At 39.3% G+C, this 21508-nt stretch overlaps 1 protein-coding gene and 1 non-coding gene across 3 annotated transcripts; both read right to left on the bottom strand.

Annotated features, from left to right (window-relative positions):
* Positions 1-2669: 2669 nt before the first annotated feature.
* On the bottom strand, positions 2670-20697 carry LOC119726644 (dynamin-1-like protein). Of its 2 annotated transcripts, XM_038198404.1 has the most exons (17): positions 20488-20697; positions 18993-19050; positions 16736-16825; positions 13198-13319; positions 12907-12993; positions 12280-12442; positions 11190-11270; positions 10802-10869; positions 10147-10251; positions 9198-9403; positions 8837-8957; positions 7388-7624; positions 6688-6876; positions 5756-5989; positions 5239-5299; positions 4664-4875; positions 2670-3334 (listed from the first exon to the last, which is right to left on the bottom strand). In XM_038198404.1, exons 1-17 carry the CDS (start codon positions 20587-20589, stop codon positions 3278-3280), a joined length of 2193 nt encoding a protein of 730 aa, XP_038054332.1. In that variant the 5' UTR covers positions 20590-20697; the 3' UTR covers positions 2670-3277. The 2 variants fall into 2 exon arrangements, with proteins under 2 accessions (XP_038054332.1, XP_038054333.1); XM_038198405.1 differs by lacking the exons at positions 16736-16825; positions 18993-19050; positions 20488-20697 and adding an exon at positions 14218-14278.
* Positions 8020-8092, bottom strand: Trnat-ggu. The gene has a single exon. It is a non-coding gene; the product is annotated as a tRNA-Thr (tRNA).
* Positions 20698-21508: the final 811 nt, after the last annotated feature.

Raw genomic sequence — 21508 nt, 5'->3', positions numbered from 1 at the left:
GAATTTTAAACAAAACGATGTGCATTGGAAAGAGCATATAAAAGTAGGATATAAACCACACAACCAGCCTTTAAAAAATGGGCATTTTTGTGTAATTCTTGCGAGAACCGTGCACGAACGAAATTTGGGAGTCAAAATTTGAACTCTCAAAAATTGAGCTGCTGAGTGCTATTTGTGAATCCTGCCGCACAGTGCAACAAATTCTTCTGACCTGCGAGAAACAACATTAGTGTACAGGTATTGGTGCTGTGTGCATTGCGACACACACATAATGTGTACCGCACATTGAATTGACACAGCTGGAAATACATATGCGTATGCCACAAAATGTCCACCGCTTCCGATGTAAACAACCATGTTTCTTCTTGTCTTTTCTTGGGAACGGTAAGACATTAGGTTAATTTCCTTTCAACCAGACCGTTGAAATGGGATAGGTAAACAATCCAAAACATAAATGTTGGGGGGACTTCAGGCCGTAATGCCCTTTAAACCAACATCTTGTAATAAATATGCGATAAAATAAAACTGCAATTACAGAAACTACTTTCTTCAGCATGGTATAATTTTATTAAGTCTTCTTTACACGAAAGCTACAATCACATTAATTTCTAATCAAACGAACAAATTCCACAAAAACATACATGATATGATAATTACACCTCAAATCGATTACTTTCTTCCAGATTTCAAAACAAGCAGCCAAAACCATACTTGTTTACCCTTTCTAATTGTAACCCTACATATACCATTACTGGGACTATTTACAATAGTTATTTTTTCTTCAGAAACTTCATTTCTTTCTATCTAACTTTTTCAAATAAATATAAATTCATACTTAAACATGAGCACTCTCTTAAGATTCACACTTTGAAGCATGCTTTTAAAGCTGAAGATCTCAAAGAGGTCCCTAAGTTTAACGTCCCCCCCCCTCCAAAAGATTACGTAAGATTCACAGTGACGAATTAAGCATTTTGAAAAGGAAACTGGGAAAAAACTGCTCAAGTTCAAGAACTTCTAGTTAAATAATTGCACGAAAACCACTCAATTATTTAAATGAAGTTCATATACAAACTCCATTGAAGATTTAGGGTTCAAATTCCACAATATTGACTTCAGTTTCGACAGTAATAACCCAAAGTGGCTAAAAGTCTGTTCAGATTCTGCAACAATATAGAAAAAAAACCTTGGGGTTGGAGGTCAAGTCTAAAAATAGACATCCTCACTAATTTGCAAAACAGACTCTGTGGACAAGTATTCAACTGTTAAAAAAAAGAGGGTTGGGAGACCTTCGAACACATTGCAACAGTATGTCTGGCGTTCCTGTTAAGACGCTAGGGGATTTCGGAAATTTGGATTGAAATTAAAGTTTATATTCTGTGCAATAAGCGCAAAAAGCAGTGCGTACGTAGTGTGTCCCTCCCACTAAGGTTCTCAAAAGTGGTCGCAAAGCGCCATCTATTGTTATAAGGACGAAGTGCATATGTTTTTGGTATGGGTCCTTAAAGGGAATATACAACATTTGCAAATATCAAAAAACAAATTTACCAAATTTTCATGAAATACCTTACTGGACTGTTAGCGAATGACAGTCTTAAGCATCCTGTAAACTCCCGGCGCGCTGACATTTTCGAGAAAAGTGGTATTTTTGTATCAATTTCCAATGCTGATCAGCCGACCAGAGTTGGAAAAAACTGGCTTTTTTTTAAATACTGCTCCCAATTTATCAAGTTTAGTTAGTCCGCATTTTGTTTGCAATCAATTACACAACCTATGAACGGGTACAAGCCAGCTAGACTGGTTCCCTGACCTTACAATTCCCCGACGTCTATTACTTGTTCCGTTTAATCTTCAATGGGGTCAGGGAACCAGACTACAAGAACAAGATTGTTTTTCATGGTTTTTCCAGCATCTACGAACACAAAACTTCAAATAAGTACCGGTAAGTGTAACAATATTTGCTATATCAAAACTAACCCCCCAAATTCATCCATTTCTGAAAATTACAGCAAAAGCAAATGTTGTATAGTTCCTTTAAGCACAGCACTTTGGCCAAACTTGAAACAGAGCTTTCAATGTACTGCAGGGTGTGAGTGACCACTGATAAAAATAGCTGAAAAAGGTGTAAAGAAGCTGAACTTTGGAAATCTCGTATACTTTTGTACACAGCAAGTGAGAGAAAAAAGCTGAAATCCAAAACAAAAGAAGCTGAAATCAGCTTTAAAGCTGAGATTTCACACCCCTGGTACTGCTAATGTAAGGATGCTCATTGTCAGGACTATGATACAAAAGGAAAACTGTGTACAAACCACACCAATACACGAGGGAGATATTTTACATCCAAAATTTTCGATGTACAAATTTCATATATGTTTTGTAGTATATACAGAATGGTGTATTAAGCACAACTGTACATTTGTTAACCTGTGTCAAGACCGAATAATATGTATTTGTAGGTATTTTTTTTTTTTAACCTTTTATCGGATTATACATCAACATACTGGTGACTTTCCCTGGCGCCTACTATTACAGGAACTAAAACAATACTGAATTATACAAATTCAAGTATTTTGCTGCATTTCTAGTACAAAATGTGAAACTTTATACAAAGGAATCTATTTGTTTCTGATTTTTAGTTTGTTTTGTAACTCATTTTGATAATTGTTTAGTTATTTTTGTACCCTATTTTTTTAGAATGAAAGTTAAGTGTTTAGTTTCTTCCATGTCTTACCAAATTTTGCAACATACCGCAAGAATTTCATTTCCTTATTTCATGAGTTTTCTAATGCGCCACTCTAAAATAATCAAACTGCAAAGAATGTGATCATTTTATCATTTTGGGAAAGCGATAGTATGAAATCCAGTTTCAAAACTGTCAAATGTTAAAGTTCTATCCAATGTCAAAAGAAAAATTGAAATGGCTAACCAAGGAATGAGATTTTTCTAAGGAAAAAAAACATAAATCGCAGGAGACATTTAGTTTACCGTCAGGATGACAAATCAGAACTGAAAAAACACCAAGAATCAGTAGGCTAACCCAGAACAAAATATAAAACAAACATGTTACACATCGGAACGAAAAAACTTGAAGATACAAAAATGAAACAAAATTGCAAAAAGTTGTTATTTACATGTTTACAATTCAAAATTAAAGTATTCAGCTACTGAGGTTTGCATTTCTAAATGCCTTTGAAGGCTGAATTTAAGATGATGTCCTAACTTGGCCAGCCCTTTTTAATATTTCACCCACCCCTATTCTACGGATTAAGATGATTGAAGCTCACCAGACATGCGTCTCCCGGATTTCGCTGATTATATGACTAGCTTTCTGAAGGGCCTGCAGAAAAAAAGGAAAAAATAAAAGGAACAGATTTAAGACTTGTTTCATGAATAAATATTTCCAACTTCCCCGACATTTCCTGTCAGATTTTTATGATAACTATCAAATGGTTCACTTGGGTCACTCATGAAATGCTGCAGGGCAGAGCATTATCAATGGTTAGTTGTACCTTTATTTCCAACAGTTAAGATGGAACAACTGCTTGGCTGCAAAAACGCTTTTCACAAACCACCCAATTATGGTCTACAGGGTATAGTATACTCTTGGCTACATTAAACCTAACCCTCCTACATCCTTCAGACTCCAATAGAAGGGTTTTGAGGGATTTTGTAGGGTTGCAAGACAATTATATTGTAGTAGACATGTCTGTTGAGTTGCAGTCAAGTCATAAGAGTATTAGCCATTACAATCACAAGTCATTCAGTGTAAGGTTAGACTATTGAACTGATCTGAGACAAAGGCATTTCTTTGTTGTTCAACAAAGTGGGCATGTGTGGTCTAGCGGTAGAGCACAGGATTCATGATCGTGAGGTTGTGGGTTCGAGCCCCGCCGTGGCCATGCGTGTTGTGCCCTTGAGTAAGGCGCTTTACCTCAATTACTCCTCTCAACCCAGGTGTTAAATGGGTACCGGCATTATTCAATGCTGGGAAGGTAACAGACTCGCTGTGGAGAAGGTGTGGCAATCCCTCCACAGCAGCATATGAGTCTGGCCCAATCGCTAATGAAAGAGAGATGGGCACTCTGTTCCTGTGAACACAGGTTCCTCCCCTTCACCTTTTTTTGTTGTTGTTCAACCATTGTTTCCTGTGACCTGACTTGTAAATTGACCTGTGATTGACTTGTGATTTGATTTCTGACAGATTTGTCAATGACTTGTGACTGCGATTGAATTGTGGTGGGAGGTGGAAACTCCACTTGTCATAATAGTTACAACGACTGACGAAATTGTAGGTAAAGCTGTCACAAATCAATCAACAGTCAATCCCAATTTAATCAAAATTAATTACAAGTCAAATAACAAGTCCATCATATGTCAAGAATAAGTCAATCCAACATTCAACACAGGTCAGTCACAAGTCTATCACAGGTCAATCACAAGTCAGCTCATAAGTCGATCGGATGTGAAATCACAACTCAATCTAGGACAAAATCACAAGTCAGCTCACAAATAAATGAGGATGACAATGACAAATGGAATGCCTCTATCACAGTTCATTCGAACAGCTTGACTTGAGTCTGGATGACTTATGACTGACTTGTGATAATCTGTGATGACTTGTGACGGCTTGTGATGACTGACCAACAACTCAATCTTCAGCACCCACCTGTAGCATCTCCTGAGCGTCTTTCCTCCTCTGCGACATGTGTTCCGATTCCTTGAGCAGTGTCTCGATTGCTTCTTGCTTGTACAGCTTACCTACCAGCTCACTCTGTAAGTTATCCTGGACGAAGTTGACCAGGAAGTGCATGATGGCCTTGGGAACACTGTCCTGGATGTTCTTACGGACGATTAGGAAGTAACTCATGATCAGTCTCTCTGTCAAACAGAAGGAAAAGAAGAAATCTTTTTTAATATTTGAGATTTTTTTCCGTCATTAATGCAACTTTAAGGCAATGTGTGGTCCCCGTACATGAACACTCGACTTTGCTTTTCGACCACTTCCAACTTCTTTGTGAGGGAGATACTGCAGAAGCTTGCTTCTGTGGGTTTGAGCCTGTGACTTCCTGCTTACTAGTGCAGATGTCTGAACAACTGGACCACCTAGCTTGCCGGGAATCGGCTGGGGTTCATGCATGGGATCATGGCAAAGGTCATGCATGGGATGTGGGACATGGGACAGGGGTCAGGGTTCATGGGTCAAGGATCAAATCTAACTCTCTCATCCATCCAGCTACTTACTGATGACATCAACATCTCTTTGCTCTCTTGAGGATAACTTCCTATTTAGTGGAACATCCGGCTGTAATAAAATAAACAAAGTTCATCACTGTCTGTATTACGCTTGATTCTAAATTCTGAATATTTTGTTGCACAGCAGAAATGTCAATTTGTTATACATGCCAATGATCCAGCTTTCGGCTACAATTTCCTAGTAACTAATATTTCACATCTATTAATAGCTGCTTCTCAAATATCTGTTTCACAAAGTTGTTTTTTTTTCATGCTGAATTTCATAAATAGCCACCGATGTCAGGCCCTGGTAACAAAATGGTTTAAGAAATGTCCAGCTATTCAGAGGGCAAGACCTGTGTGAACGATTTCTTCAATGTCCTTGCGGGTTACTCACACAATGGGAACAATAGTACCACACAATTTGGACTTGAGGATAATATGAAAATAATGCAAGTATCCAACCAAGCTGGAATATACGGTTGTTGTGTGTACATGAGTGTAAGGGATAAGTTTGTTTCCTTACAACATCGGGGAGAAGGTTAAGACCGTGGTTCTTCTTGTCCACTTTGGGGCTCTGAGTCTGTGGGGGCGTGGCCGGTACTACCCCAGCCCCATCCGCAGTCGCAACCTTGGCGGCACCAGATGACCCTCGTACCCAAGTGGGAACCCAGGAGCCCACGGTGCTCGCGCTGCCTGAGGATTCACGGAGGTCTTTGGGTGCGGTGATGCCGTCCGTTGCTGCCAGTTGGGAAACAGCCTAAAATGGAAAGATCAACAAGATCATTGCAAAATGGTATTGGCTGGACTCAACTTTCCTTAACCCTCCTATGGGCTCCGTGCGCCAACTAAAGAGGGCACCCTTTTATCTAGCAACGACGTCCCATGGGCAGGACATTTAGCTGGTTGACCGGCACTGTTCCTTGTGTGGGACGCACGTTCACCAGGGGATTTGTACTAAGTACACGCAGTGGTACGGTCACGCGTCACGGCAAAATATTGCAGTCAGGCAAGATGGCGTTGGTCGGTCACCCCTAACTGTACTTTCTTTGCCGGTGAGGGGGTACTTGTGAACGGAGCGGATGGAAACATACATTGTCAGCCTGGTTATTACTTGGGTCAATATTGGTCAAGACCCCCATTGGTTTGTACACAGTATGCCAGGAGGTGAGATAGAAAAATGTTGACCGTTTGTGACCTCTTAAATAGTATAAATCCATTAAAAATTCTGGAAAAAACGCCTAAGTATCTGACTGTAAAATACCATATTTTCATGATTTTTGCATTTTCACTGACAATGAGCTGTTTTGAGGTTGAATATTTTAGCAATAAATCCGCAATTTTGTATTCATTTCATGTAATTCATGATTATTACTACTTTTTCTTAATAGTTGGCAGATATGCCCAAAATGTCAACAACAACAAAAATAGAAAACCAAAAACAGTAAATCCACTCACCTTTGTTACTTTATCAACTTTGTTCGTCTGCGGATCAACAGCCAATGCTGAGGCCGGAACCAGCTCATTTTTCTTCTTCTTCAGCTCTCTTTCTTGATAATCCACCAGTGCGTTGACCAGACTAGCGTCAGCAAAGTCCGGGTGCTTTGTGTTGATGTAGGCCAGCTCAATGCCCACCAGATTCTCCACCTTCAAAAAGATTGGCAACAAAAAATCCTCTTTAGATCCAGTTTTTACATCTTGAAATCCCTCACCTGCTTAGCATGTGTGATTGGTTTCTGCTTCAGATAAGCCAGAAAAGAAATAAGCGAAATCACGTTGGAACTCTTTGGAATGGCAACAGCATGTTTTTTTTTCTTTTTCCGGTGAGCAAAACTTGAGCCAAAGCCATAAACTATGTCGTAAATTATGTTACAATTCACGCTAACGACGCTCGCAACAGTTACAGTCTTCACCATAAAGCTATATAGCTCACTGTACGTAATTGGTCTCTGGCTGGATTGACACACTGATGTGGCAGTAGTATATCATGCGCACCTTTATGAAAAATCTAAACAGCAACTTCTGAGATTTGAATTTTGGGGTTGGACTTCTTTAACAGGTACCCTGTATCCATGTTTGTTTTCAATCGGTTACCCGGTTCCCGTACTACCTGTAAATGCACACCCCTAGTTGAAACCAGCCTCAAAATCCAACTCACCATTGAGTTTGTGGTGGGCAGTCGGTTTCTGAGCAGCGCCGTCACCACGTCAACCACGTGATCGTGTAGCAGGGGGAATCGTAGCATCTCCTGCGTACCGCAGTGCTGTATGATGCGTTGCATCTCCTCGTGGACCAGCTCCACGCAGCGTAGGCTGGGCTCCTCCAGACGACGAATCTGACGCTTGACGAGAAGCTCAAAGGAAACCTCGGGGACGAAGAGGGCTGGACGGGGACCCTGAACAGACGTCATAACAAAATAGGTATCAGTCCATCGTTCAAGTTACAATAAATTACAAAATATTACTATTATTACAGTTATCAAATATTTATTAAACTAAAACTTTAGCTGGAACATAACTGGAACGCGGCAGTCAATTTCTTCGCTCAAACCCCGCACTGATTGCAAGTCCCAAACCGGGGCTTTCTTGTGCTTTATTCCAGGATTCAAAATGAATTGTTTTTCTTTCCTCCTTCATAAGTGGCATCTTTTTGCAGAATTTAAAATGACAAATTTGGCAAAGAGAGCTGATATAGTTGCTCTCTGCCACTAGTGGGTGACATTCTGAGATGATACATTGCTGTGACAATGGCACAAAAAACCATTGTTGATTTAAAAGTTGAACAAAATATTGACTGGGGCAGGGTTTGAACCTGCGACCTCCGGATTACCGTTCCGGTGCTCTACCAACTGAGCTATCCAGCCCTATGTTGGCGGCTGCCCATTTTGTCAAAGTCGTACATGTACGAGGTATATTTGTTAGTTCGAAATCGTCAACCTCGTACATGTACGAGGTAATGTTCGTACTTAAAATCACCAAACCTCGCACGTGTACGAGGTAGAGTAAGCATGTTATCACAAGGGGCCGCTCTCGCTCTTTCTAATACTATCATTTTCATTCAGGTACGACTTGTATTTATTTGTTTCATTCGAGTTCTTGCGAGAGGGCGCAGCACTGACACTCATATTTTCTGCAAAAAGTGTGGAATTCCAGTGTGCAGGACAGTGTTTCAGGGTGTAGCACTATGTACGTGACTACTATTGACTTTCCAATGTACCAAGGATATACCAGAGAGCAACTACAACAAATTTAGTGAGTAAAACTTATTTACTTTTTTTTTACAGAATTTTGAACAATTAAAAAAAACGCTCGAAGTTGGGCACTTTAGGGTTAAACTTTTCAAATTTCGTGGGCACTGAAAGAGTTAAATTGAATTACAACGTAGTTATTTTAGGTTTGCAGGTACACCATGGAAAAAAAAAATCTTTTGTGAGGAAGTGTTGGCTCTTCAAAAAGCTAGTGGTGAGAGTAAGGTCTCAACGTTATGAGTTTACTCTGTTCATCTTCAGGAGACTTTTTTATTCGTGGTTGTCAAAAGGTGACCACGAGCAGAGAATAACTGGGTTAACCCAGGCATGAATTGGGCCTTCTCCCAAGCACAGTCTCACCGTGGCATTTCGGATCGCCGTCAAGATGTCGATAGTCCTCAGCCCACCCAGCGGGTCAATACCGTCTAACGTCCGGCCAAACGTCTCGTGGAAAATATAACAAATGCGAGCACCTCCACACCTGCCATAGAAGGGAAAATTCATTATCACAAGGCTTGTAAAAATTAAATTATTAGTCCCTGTCCCTTCCAAAATGATCCTGTCAAATTCCTTTTCCACTTAGAATTCACACAATTTTAATGACTACATCCCTTTTTGTTTGGACAAATATGGTATTTCGTCAGACAATACCTGATGTCTGGAATTCAAAAAGTCCACATTAACAATTCCACCATTTCAATATCCCTTCACCTGGACTTACAATTCCGACGTTTCAATATTCCTAGCCGTTCCCTCGATGGTGGCACAGTAACTGGCAGCAAACTTGGTGATGATCTGCAGCAGCGTTTGACTCTTGTCGTCCACGGGCTCGCCAAACGACGCCAGGAGTTGCTGGAACTGGGAGCTCATCACGTTGACCCGCGTCTTCAGCTCGGGTAAACAGTCCCGGATGTGGTGCATCAGTAACTGATATTCAAGGCATATAGGATCATTTGCAATTTATCCCAAAAGTTACCTACCAAACTATTATCAAAAAGCTGAGTTGATTTAAAGATCCTACTGGTACTAAACACCTCGTGAAATTATTCCCTGTCATTGAAATTATTGCTGTCATTTCGTAGAAATCAAGAAATGTTGGTAATTTCCAACGATCAGTCAACTGACAGAATTTTGGAAATAAAGAGTGCTATGAACGAATTCTTGTTTCGCGAACAAAAAGTTGTGCATGGTGTTTCACTACTTACTCTAAAAGTGTAATATCCACTAAGCTGGAACTTCAACAGTTCAGGTTTGGAACATTTTTCTTTGGATTTTTGAGTAGTGTTATTATTGAAAATAAACAAAATGCATAACAGGCAAAGGATCCTATATGCCTTTAAACAACAACTTTTATATATGACTATGATGGAATTTATGCAATGAAAAAACAAGAAAGGCAAGCCTAGTAAAACAAGTCCTGGAAGGCTAAAATTCTATTCAATCGATTCAGAATGGCTTTTCACTGGAAGTCTCTTAATGCACATGGCATACACAGTGCGGTAATCTCATTTCAAACTTTTAGGTGAAGGTGAGGATAAAGCAAGTCTAATTCACAATGGTCAGTCAATATGTCAGGTAAAGAAGACTAGAAACGTATTTGGTGAACTAAACTAGAAGCAATTTTGAAGTGCACAATGATTTCAAAATTGACAATTTCAAAGGCTTCCTACCCTGTTGAGAGTTTTGGCAAGGTACTGCGTTCCGTTGCGATTAGCCAAAGCTGGGTATTTCCGTTGAAGGTATCCGGCCTCGTCCCTTATTGCATCTGAGATTTGCTGTAAAAGGAAAACAATTTTTGTGTGATTAAGTAAAAGACAAATACAATTGAAAAAATGGAAGTTTTCAGGTTCTAGTTCCTGAAAATCTGCAGACCTTTTTTTTTATTTTGTATAATTCTTTGCAAGTCTTAACTCTTTAATGACAGTAGATTTTGTCCCAAATAGTTGAAAAACAACAGTTTTCAAAAGTGGTTTAAGAGGTTCATAATCCCCTATATTGCTTAGGATTTGAAATGATTCTGGTAATAAAATTCTTAAATTTCCTTTAACAAATTCAGTGTAGAACTGGTCCCAACCACTATTCAATGATACAAAGATGGTTTCTACTTGACATTTTAAGAGGACCTTCTTCTCACAACAAAAAAATAGGCTCAGTGATGGCCTTCAATTGTTTTCCACAGTTCATTAAATGTCATTTGCAAATAAGGAAAACCTCAGAAACACAATTCTGCGTTAATACAGAAGATAGTCAAAAGGAATGCTCAGAGAAATTTGATTAAAAATATGAACTCGAGAGAACAAGAAGAACTAAATTCAGTCGACGAACCTTTTTCTGGTTGATGTCCATCTGGCTTCTGTTAACGACACCAATAATGCCGAGCTTGACAGGTATAACTAAAGAAGAAAAAAAGAAAGGAACCAAAGACATGATTTTGCTTTTCAACAATTGTGGCTTTTGCCACCATGTGGCTTTTCTGTTAAAACAGAAAGCCATATGGTGGCATAAAACAAAATTGTGAATTGTGAACAGGTGTGAGTTCCAATAAGAACCAGAGATGAAAAGTAATCTGTACTTAGCTAGTAGCCTGTTATTTTGCTGAAGAAAACTTGTTGGTACAAAATATCAACTCCGAGAAATTGCACCTAGTTTCATTTTCTAGTTGTCTATGTATAACATATTCTTCTTTCCAATAACATCAATTATCGAGGCATACCTCTTCCACAGAGTATGTCCACAGCATCAGTACCAGCATCCATTAAATCTAGTTTAGTAATCACTGCAAGAGTTCGTCTTCCTGTAATTGAGACAAAACCAAACATCAAATGAAATCCTTATAACATGAAACATCAACCATTTTAAATAAGAGAAGCAAGAAGACATTCATAACACTGTATCTAAAGTTTCTAGTAATGTGTGTGGTTTTGAAAAATTCTGAAGAGTTGAAATCCAATCTAATCACTTGTGAAATCACAAGCCCGGTCACAAGTAACCGGAGTTTACAATAAAAAAAAGGAATGCCTTCGTCGCAGTTCATTCGGAGAGATTGGGACTGGAGAATTTGTGATGACTTAAAATGTCTTAGGATTGACTCATAACTGACTTGTGATGACGTGTGATTGACGCGTAATAACTTATGACTTGACTTGTGATTATCTTGTCATGGACTTGTTATGACTTTGACTTGACTTGTGATAGACTTGTGATAGATGACTTGTGATGAGTTGTGATTGACTTGTGATGAGTTGTGATGAGTTGTGATGAGTTGTGATGAGTTGTGATGAGTTGTGATTGACTTGTGACTTGTGATGAGTTGTGATTGACTTGTGATGAGTTGTGATGAGTTGTGATGAGTTGTGATGAGTTGTGATGAGTTGTGATTGACTTGTGACTTGTGATGAGTTGTGATTGACATGTCAGTGACTTGTAATTGACTTGTGATGGTGATTGACTTGTGACTGACTTATGACTGACTTATGACTGACTTGTGACTGACTTGTGATGGACTTGCGATGGACTTGTGATGGACCTGTGATTGACTTGCGATTGACTTGTGATTGGCCTGTAATTGACTTACGATTGACTTGTGAGAACTTGGTAATAACGCTGTTTCTAATTAGAACCTTTGTAAGTGTCAGGTTTTTTTTAAAAATGCTCCTCGTTCTAAGAAGACCGACTTGAGAAGACTGGACTTCCCAAGCGAAAGTGTGACAGGTGTCTTTCAACTGTCTCTTTTTCCCCCATTGAGGGGGTACTTTTGCACCATCCAATCAAAATTGTTGAATATATTTGTGTAATCATGTTACCGTCTGGATCCACCTCCTTGGCTAGCTTGAGTGCCTCCGATGTGGCCATGTCCGTGTTGGCTGCGGTAACGGCAAGAATGATTGAGTTGGGATTGCTGATGTACTGAAGGATCATGTCGCGGATTTGTATCTCTATGTCTTCTGGCTGGTCACCAACGGCAACCTAGTTTACACCCAAAAAAACCCACAAAAGTTCAAAGTTAAATACTTCAGAGAAACACCAGGTTTTTGTCTAGATAGTTTGCTTCCAAACTTTTTCTTTCTTTAATGGAAGTTGCCATTAGAATGCTGTTAGCCACTTGAGGTAAAGGGCTACAAAAACAAGAAACTAGCTAGCACCAGTAACCCAAAGCATACCTGAGCAGTGTGGTGGAGGTATGGGCTATGCATGACCTAAATCTGAAAGCATCCACAGGGGACTCATAACGATCATACTCAACGAAGTACCACTTGGTCAAGGACAGAGTGAACAGCACAGATGTTGGAATTGTACCTCTACTACTACCTAACTTGGTTGAATGAGTCCTTGTATGGCAACACAGAAAAGGTAAGTTCTTTCTTGTCAGGAGTGCGAATCCACAGAGCAAACAATGTTAACACAATGCAATAATAGTTTGGGATTATTACCTTTGTCAAACCAGGCAGATCCACCAGCGTCAGGTTCAGTACTTTGGGAGAAAAGATCTTGAGATTGATAGCGTCTTGACAGATACCCTACGACGGAACACACAAAAAAGTGATAGCAGGTCATTGGTGATAGCAATTCGTTGGTGATAGCAGTTCATTGTGATAATGCCCTCTCGCAGCCGGCTATCGCGTATCCAATTTACAACAACGAGTTGACCCAAGACTAGGATAGGCAAGATGGTAGTGCGAAAAGACCATCGGCATCGCCACTTGCAAGCAAGCAGTGTGTACCTTATTTGAGCCGGCCATCCTGTCCGTCTCGTTCTGAATCTCATCTCGTATCTCGTCAAAGTCCGTGTAGATTTTGCTCTTGGTGTGCAGGAACCTGCCCCACTCGTCGGCCTGAATTTCATCTGAAAAATACAGAAAACCAAGAACTAAATGATAATTCAATAAAGAAACACTCCAATTACATCATGCAAACATATCACCTAAGCGCCCATGCTCATGTGCGTTCCTCTGACAAGTTCTCCATCCTCTTTAACTCTAACCTCCCCCGACCCATCAAACCCCAAAGGCATGTTTTGTTGGAATCTGTCAGGATGGGTACGGTACCCCTAAACTGACAGTCTTTTACATTGGGTTGACACACCTCCAGAACCAAAGTCAGAAATATGTGTGTGCAGTTTCCCATATGGTGTTGGAATTTGCCAGGATGGGTATGGTTCCTAGTAAATCATGCTAGGGAGTTAGGGTTAATGCATAATACAGAATTTTTGTTCACTGGCTTGAAAACAAAATCTAATTTTAAAAATGCTTGACTGGTGCTTTTGAAACTTGACAATTGTTACATAAAAAGTTCTACAACTGGACACATTTTCAAATCCTCGACATTTCAAATTGATTGAAATGATATCATTTTGCAGTCAGCTGAGAACACATAGACTTGGCACGACAGGAAAAAAAAAATAGAAAAAACAAAATCAACACAAAGTACAACTATCATTCAAAAATGTAACATTTTCATTAACATTGAGATGAGTTTTCAAACAATGACATTCAGAAACTAACAAGCAATTAAAAGGAATTCATTTTATATGACAAAACAAAACAAACCACTGTCTTCTAAATTGAAATTTATTTTTGAGTATAACTACAATGCAATAAACGCAGCATTTTACAACATGCAGAACAATTTCAACAGCGTTCCAAGGGCAATCCATTCAAAGGAACACATTAGTCAGTTAGTGGAAGAAATCGAACATTTCAAGGAACAAAAAATCTCTGCATGAACACCATCCGAGTACTTACCACCAGGACTAATTCCATATTGGCTACCTAAGAAATAAGTAACCATGGGTTCGAGTCAGCAAATATACATGTACATGTGGGTTTGAAGGGAAAACTTGTCACTCACACACTAAAATTCAGTTGTCAGTTTACAACAAAAATTTAGAAAGTGTTGGACGCTCAGCATTTTTCATAAGCTCAGAGTAAAAGCACGTTAGGTCTACCAAAACAAATTCAGCTTTTTATTTTAATTTTAAATCCTTTGCTCTCTTGGGGTAATTCTTAGGCAATATCAGTGTTGTAGTCGAGACCGGATAGACTGAGACAGAGACCAAGACCGAGACCTGAAGTTGCGAGACCGAGACCGAGACCAACCCCTTCAAGGCGGACCGAGACCGAGACCGAAATGGTCCGAGACTGAGACTGAGACCGCGGATAATAAATAACAATAATCTAAATAAAAAAAACAAGACACTAATTACAGCTGAACAGTCTGTCCTTGAGATGAATGATGTTGATGGGGATGTGAAGGAAGTGATTGAAAGCTAGGAATCACTTGTACATGTACCTGCTTAATTGTGTCATTCGAGTGCTCTTCATGTTTGCTTCATACCATAAATTGCAACATGGCAACAGAATTTGTTATTGTCACAATCAATTTTTTAAAAATGGAAACAACCTAATTTAAAGAAGGGGAAAACCTAATTTGATGAACTCCATATGTTGCCACTTTTTTAAAAACATATTTTTTTTAATATAAAATTGTTTAACTACTATAAAGTGTCAATCTGATGAAGAAACTCTAACTTAGGAGTACGACAATTTGTACTAGTTTTTTGCAATGTTGAAACTTGACAAAAGTAAAAAGTTAAAGGTGGATGTTTCATCTGTTATAGGAACTTAACTAAACTGTTACAGGACATTAAACTCCACACCCACCTCTTGGTTTCAGCAATGACTACTAACAGATATTTAAAAGCAGCTTTAATTTTACATTGGACCTCCTTGTACATGTTGTAAACCTGATTCCAAAAAATTTGGAGCAAGAAAATATTGATTTATTTTTTAAAATTTCAGTCACGGAAAAGAGACTTGTACATGTAGACCAAAAAATTGAGAGGTGGTAGCCAGAGAGGCCTGGCTTAGGCTGAAATGTAATGCCACTTTATTTTTGTTTAATGTCAATAACGTTACATATACTATAGAAGATTGATGAACCATATTTGCCTGATCTATCTTCTGTTAATCTGCCCGCCGTCATCATCGCCATTAGCCTATTTGAGAATGAGGCCGACACAATAGAAGGGCGCTGTCACAAACTGAATGTGGTGGGCGAGATGCACTTTTAGGATTCATGGCTGCGTGCGCACGCCTATTTGCGTTTTGTACCAGCGTATCACCCGCATCGGCTACTTTGCTGGGCAATTTAATTGAATATTTTAGTAATTTACAAGTAAAACATATTGCCAATATTTCAATCGTTTATTGTGATGGCCGTAAACAGCATTTAGCGATTAATGGAACAAAAGTCTTCTCGACTCATGTAAATGCAATTGACATTTAGAAAGGAGACGAGGCAGGCAATTAGACTCTATTTTTGTGTGACCATGGCAGTAGCTCAATTTGTGTTTATCACAGATGAAAAGACGAATTCATGGCAAGTCAAAAATAAAGTGACAGTATGATAAAAAAGAAAGAAATGGCACCCTCCATTTTGTAAAAAAAAAATATAATTGGGATAAAGAACATGTTATTGAGTAGTAAACCCTGAAAATTTCAGGTAATTTGCATTCTCTATTCCCAAGTCGTGTCTATTTTAATAAAGAGATCACAAAATTCAGCTGTCCCCCACTACTAACAATTTAACAGTCTATGAATTGATGAATATCCATTAATAAATATAATGAAAAAAAAAACGTTTTCCCGCCTCCACGAATAAAGTAAAAATTGAAAAGAAAAATAGAAAAAAATTCACCAGTATTTCTGGGGAAAAAGAGTTGAATTGTTTCCCATATTCAAAACAAAAAATCTGACAGTACATTGTAAAAATAATGTTTCAATCTTGATTCATAAGATTTTAATCTCAGTTGTATTTGGAATCAATGAGGATGGCTATAAAGTGCTTGTTTCAACACACCATCCCACAATAAAAACAAGAAATAAGAAGCGGAGCAATGGTTGTTGGACTATGCCTCACTCACTAGAAAGTGAAGAGAGACATGTCTATCAGCATCACACTGCAGTCACATTTGCCCTAAACTGATTCTTTACTTAATCCTAAACTGGGGCCAGGGTGGAATCCGCCCCCCTCACTTTTTGGCTGATCTCGACTCGAGACCAGGCAAAATATCGAGACCAAAGGGGACCGAGACCGAGACCGGGACCTACAACACTGGGCAATATACTAAAAAAATAATCCATCTTCTGAATAGGTTGTCCTTAAGTAAAGTGCCAAATACATTTACATTTTTTAAAGTATTTATCGACAAGTCGCTTTAGAAAGCAACTACATGTAGACATTTTCTTTTGGTTACATTACCTTCTCCGTCAGCTCCAATAGTCTTCTTGTCATCGGGATCGATGTGAATCATCTGCAGAACCAGTGGTCTTCTAGTGACTATCCCGCTACCTGCAAAGAAAGAAGGAACAACTCCACATCTAATAGCAGGTGGTGATTATTACGAAGAATGGCATGTGTCTAATTTCTTTCTCAGGTTACTTCTGTGATATTTTCGTGGAAGTAAGATTCAATAAACTACTAATGTCAGCGCCAGTTAAAGGGAAAAATGCAATTCCAGCATTATGTTATGGCCGTCACAGAGATTTTAAGAGCTCAGTGAATAAACCTGATATTTTTTCTTCAAATCTTATGCATCCATCATCTAGTGGTCAAGGAGACTACAGACTAGGAGTTTTGGATCATTTCTCTGAATCATCAATTGGATTTTGTCATTATTTGGCTCTGCCACGGAAATTACACATCCTTTCATAATGCTAGAAATTGCCCCATGTACATGTACATTGTACAAACTACATGAATCTCTTTGTACACCCAACAGCCCAAGTTGTTTACCATTGCTCACGTAACTGGAAACACATGAGGGTTTGGGCCTATGTTAAAACAAGGCCTGTTCAACAGGTTGCCCATACCCGGTGCTTGCAAACTTTATAAATATGTACAAATACATCTTCAATACATGTACATGCACTTCACTGTTTGAATTAAAATACACATGTACATGTTGGCATGTTAGAGGGACCATGACATGGATTTTACTCAGGAACACATTTTGTGCAACTTTCTACTTCTTCATTTTAGGGGGTTTTCTTTTCAAATTGTGAACCCACGAATTTGCTCATTGAAAACATTTGTGAGAAATGTTTACTCATTGGCTTACTGTCATGTACTGAAGGAACGACGAAGCACTAAAGAAATTAAAGCAAAATATCCACAATTCTGGCAACGTTTGGTATTGAAAAAGCTGTAACTTGAAGTAACAACAGAAACATACCCACTATTCTGGCCACTTATGGTACGAAAATAGCTGTAACTTGAGGCAAACTACAGGATGCTATTTGAACAAACAACCTTCAGATAGTAATGTATGAATGACGCACTACTGGCAATACCACAAAGGGGAAATACGTGTTTGGGGATTTCCACCATACCTATTTTTACATGTTGGGCGATAAGGACACAAGAAGGATAATTATTTACCAATTCATTATCAATATATGACAAAAAAGATCAAATTCTGCCAGGGGGATTTTTTTTGCAATGTGCATGATACACAGAGTCATTGTGTCAGGTCAGCATTGATATTGTTTGTAGTGTTTGAAGTATTTGGAGAATACTCATACTGTTCTGTACTGAATGTTGTAAATAAATCTGTTGTCAAATTAGACTTAGACCCTTGAACATAACATTACCTCATGGAATTCAATGGGAAATTTTCTATTGTTTGATATTAAAATAGCGCAAATATAATGTTTATAATGAAGTTACTTTATTATAGTTATAAATTGCAACATTTGAGACAAACCGCACCATTTATGTTTTAATCGATATACAGATGAAACCAAGACTTTGAAAATGCTGCACAATGATGTCACCAGACTAACCTGACCATGACTCCACTACAAGGGGAATCCCATTGAGAAATACCATTGGGAAATCCCACTGGAAATGTGCGGGAGTCATGACATCATACCTATGTGTGGCTATTACAACCAGTATTTCAACGTGTTGATAGTTCAAGGTACTAGGGAAATTTTGTGCTGCTTGATAGGTACACAATATCAATTCCATTATCAATATTTTTTGATAACAGTAAGTAATGCAGAATTTCAAAATATTTTTGATTTTGCTAAAGAATACATTCACAGAAACACTTGTGATATTTTGAAAATGAAAGTTCAGTTGCTGTAAGGACTCCATGCACAATGGTAAGAAAGGTAGATTTGGGGAGTCCACTGGGAGAGATATTTGAATGCATTGCTGACGGCGCCCGACACTCACACGAAGACGCTATGGCCTTGTTCACATTCAGAATGAATTTAGTTGGGTGTACTTCACGCGAACCAGTATGCGTTAACGGTGTGTCCCGTCCACTGGGCTCTCGTGAGCGATAAAAAGCGCCCTCTCTTGTTGTCGCAGGGAGCCCAATGCAAACAGTTTGTGTACAACTATGCAAAATGCTTGTTCAACAAATCCCACCAAGTTACTTAAAAGAGTACATAAATATATTAATTTTAGAAACAAAGAGTCAACTCAGACTAGATCTTGAGAAACTTACCCCTTGGCAAAAAATCTCTGCCGACTAAATTCTCAAGGACAGAACTCTTTCCACTACTCTGTTTGTCAAATAAAAACAATGGGAAGAAACAAAAAAAATTTTAATGGCCTACTTTCAAAACTGGCAAATGTTTGTATCCATAAATACAGTACATACAACTCACTTGATACATTTAATAAATGAGTGACATAACCATTAAATACTGTTGGGTTTGGTTATCGGATCTGTACAAACTAGAGACCATGCTATGGTTCAAATTGTATTCGTTGATTGCGCAAACGTTCGTTGATCATGATAGGGAACACTTGAGAATGATGAATTGATCATGCAAAGTTGTACACTCACACTAAAAAAAAGGTCACAGTGTGATTGGTAGATAGCATGAATTCTTCCCTGTGCAATCAACCAATGTTTGTGCAGATTCCACGCACACCTCCAATAATGCCCAATGAAAAATGCCAAGTGGGCAATTCCGTAAAATCCAACGTACGTCCGACCACAAGATGTACACGTGTACAAGGACAAAGTAGGCCCAAAATGCGGCCTGATTTATCAGAAACAAACAAAAAGTTTTCATTCCAATGGAAACTAAATCTTTATCGAAAAAAAAGGAAAAAACCGAAAAGATATAAATTTGGCACAATTTTGTTTAAATGACATTGTAAACACACCAATGCGACGTCATTCATTCCGTGTTCGAGCACATGCACCGTGCAAAGCCAGTCCCCATAGACTTGCACACAAGTCACTAGACTATCCGGGAATAGCTATACCATCATGCTATACACGTGTCATTGGAAGGCGTCGTATGCAGTTTAGTTGTCCACACTGGCATGACTGGCCCACTGTGTTAATGTGTGGTGCGCGACAGGTAAAAAAATAGCGACCATTAGTATTGTTTCCTTTTTTTTAGTCTACCTGTCCTGCATGCTGCGCCATAACCATCCAATTAAAAGTTGCACTGCAGGTATGTCATAGATAGAGGGCAGGGTTTGATTTTTTTGAGGGAAATTTGGGGGTAAAATGACGATGACATTGCGGCGACAACAAGCGACCCAAAAATAAAGATGGCGATCACCGCGCGATGTACCTTGAGCACGCACAGTGCGCTGAATCGCAAGGCACAAGCCGCCCAGGAAAATCGTGATTTCTACCCCAAGAATCTGTTCAAAATTGCAAAATGGGTGTTATGACATGCATGATTAGATTTAGAATTGAAAAAAGTCTGGTTTTGATTGTAAAGGTGATTTTTGAGCAATAAACATGATCACTTTTGACTCTAGTCTAATTTGATCAAAACAAAACAGGGGCCCTACACTTCATGATCGCCGTATTTACTTTTCAACGTTTTTAAATGATTGTATAACGGAACTTTAAGGCATTCATCTACACCCTTCCGACCCTCCCCCAAAATGGATTGCCCCTCCCCCAAATTGTACCATGACATTTTCGCCGGCAGCTGGGAAAAAATACCTAGGCCTAGTCGACCGTTTACCTGTGTACCAACAACAACGATCTGCGGTAATTGGATAACATCGGATCCCACGGTATTGAAGACATCTTGAAGTTTGTTTATGACTGGTATTAGGGCTTCCATTTTGGTAATTTCGGCGGAAATTTGAGTCAAAACGCAGTTGGAAGTTCACTCTCCACTCACACCCTTTGCGAAATGACGGCACTTGCAGCAGTATATCACAACCACAATAACTGAAACTTATGATAATTTATGCTTGGGTCACAGGCCACATGGCGTCACTGGTCATGAATCATGCATGAAGTCAGCATTAGGTTCCTAGCGTGTAGTACACGCTCACCGTAACAACACAGATAAAACAGAGAAAGCGCCACCACCTGGTCGCTCAAGGGCAATATGCAGCGAGTTTTTTTGTTCGCTGGAAAATAAAAATTATGACCCCCCCCCGAGTTGTAACGAGTCACTGAATTTTGTGACTCGAGTCAAGTTGAGTCATTTAAAAGAAGTGACTCGTGTCGAGTCTAGTCGAGTCATTAGGTCAAGAAGGTCGAGTCGAGTCGTGTGGAGTCACAGTGTGTAGTCATGTGCAGAGGCGCACCCAGGATTTGGTGGGGGGGGGGCTCAAATTTTTTTTTTACAAATTTGTTACATTAAAAGTTGAATTTTTTTCAGAGAAATTTTGCCCAAAATTTTTGGCTGCAGAAAAAATTTGTGGTCTTTTTTAGGGGTTCGCTCGTACCCCCGCCCTGCAAACAGGACGCTGGTCAGGGCTGACGTCATTTTGAGCTGGATAGATTTGCGTGACCTGTGACGTGAACGCGTCACACAAACTAGCTTCCGGTGCCCATCATGCGTAGCGCGCGCTAGCTGCATGTGGAGGTCAATCTGTACTTCCTTCACAAGATTCTGTGAAGCTCATCAGCCCTTACCAGCGCCCTGTTTGCAGGGCTGGGGTACGAGCGAATTTTAGGGGCGGCCTATTTTGACGTTGGTGGCGCCACTTACACCCCTATTATACTTCTCGAAAACAGGCCACATTCAT

This window comes from Patiria miniata, unplaced genomic scaffold (genome assembly GCF_015706575.1).
Source record: "Patiria miniata isolate m_02_andy unplaced genomic scaffold, ASM1570657v1 HiC_scaffold_2, whole genome shotgun sequence".
Classification (NCBI taxonomy): domain Eukaryota; kingdom Metazoa; phylum Echinodermata; class Asteroidea; order Valvatida; family Asterinidae; genus Patiria; species Patiria miniata.
This window is presented reverse-complemented; position numbering and strand designations above follow the sequence as displayed.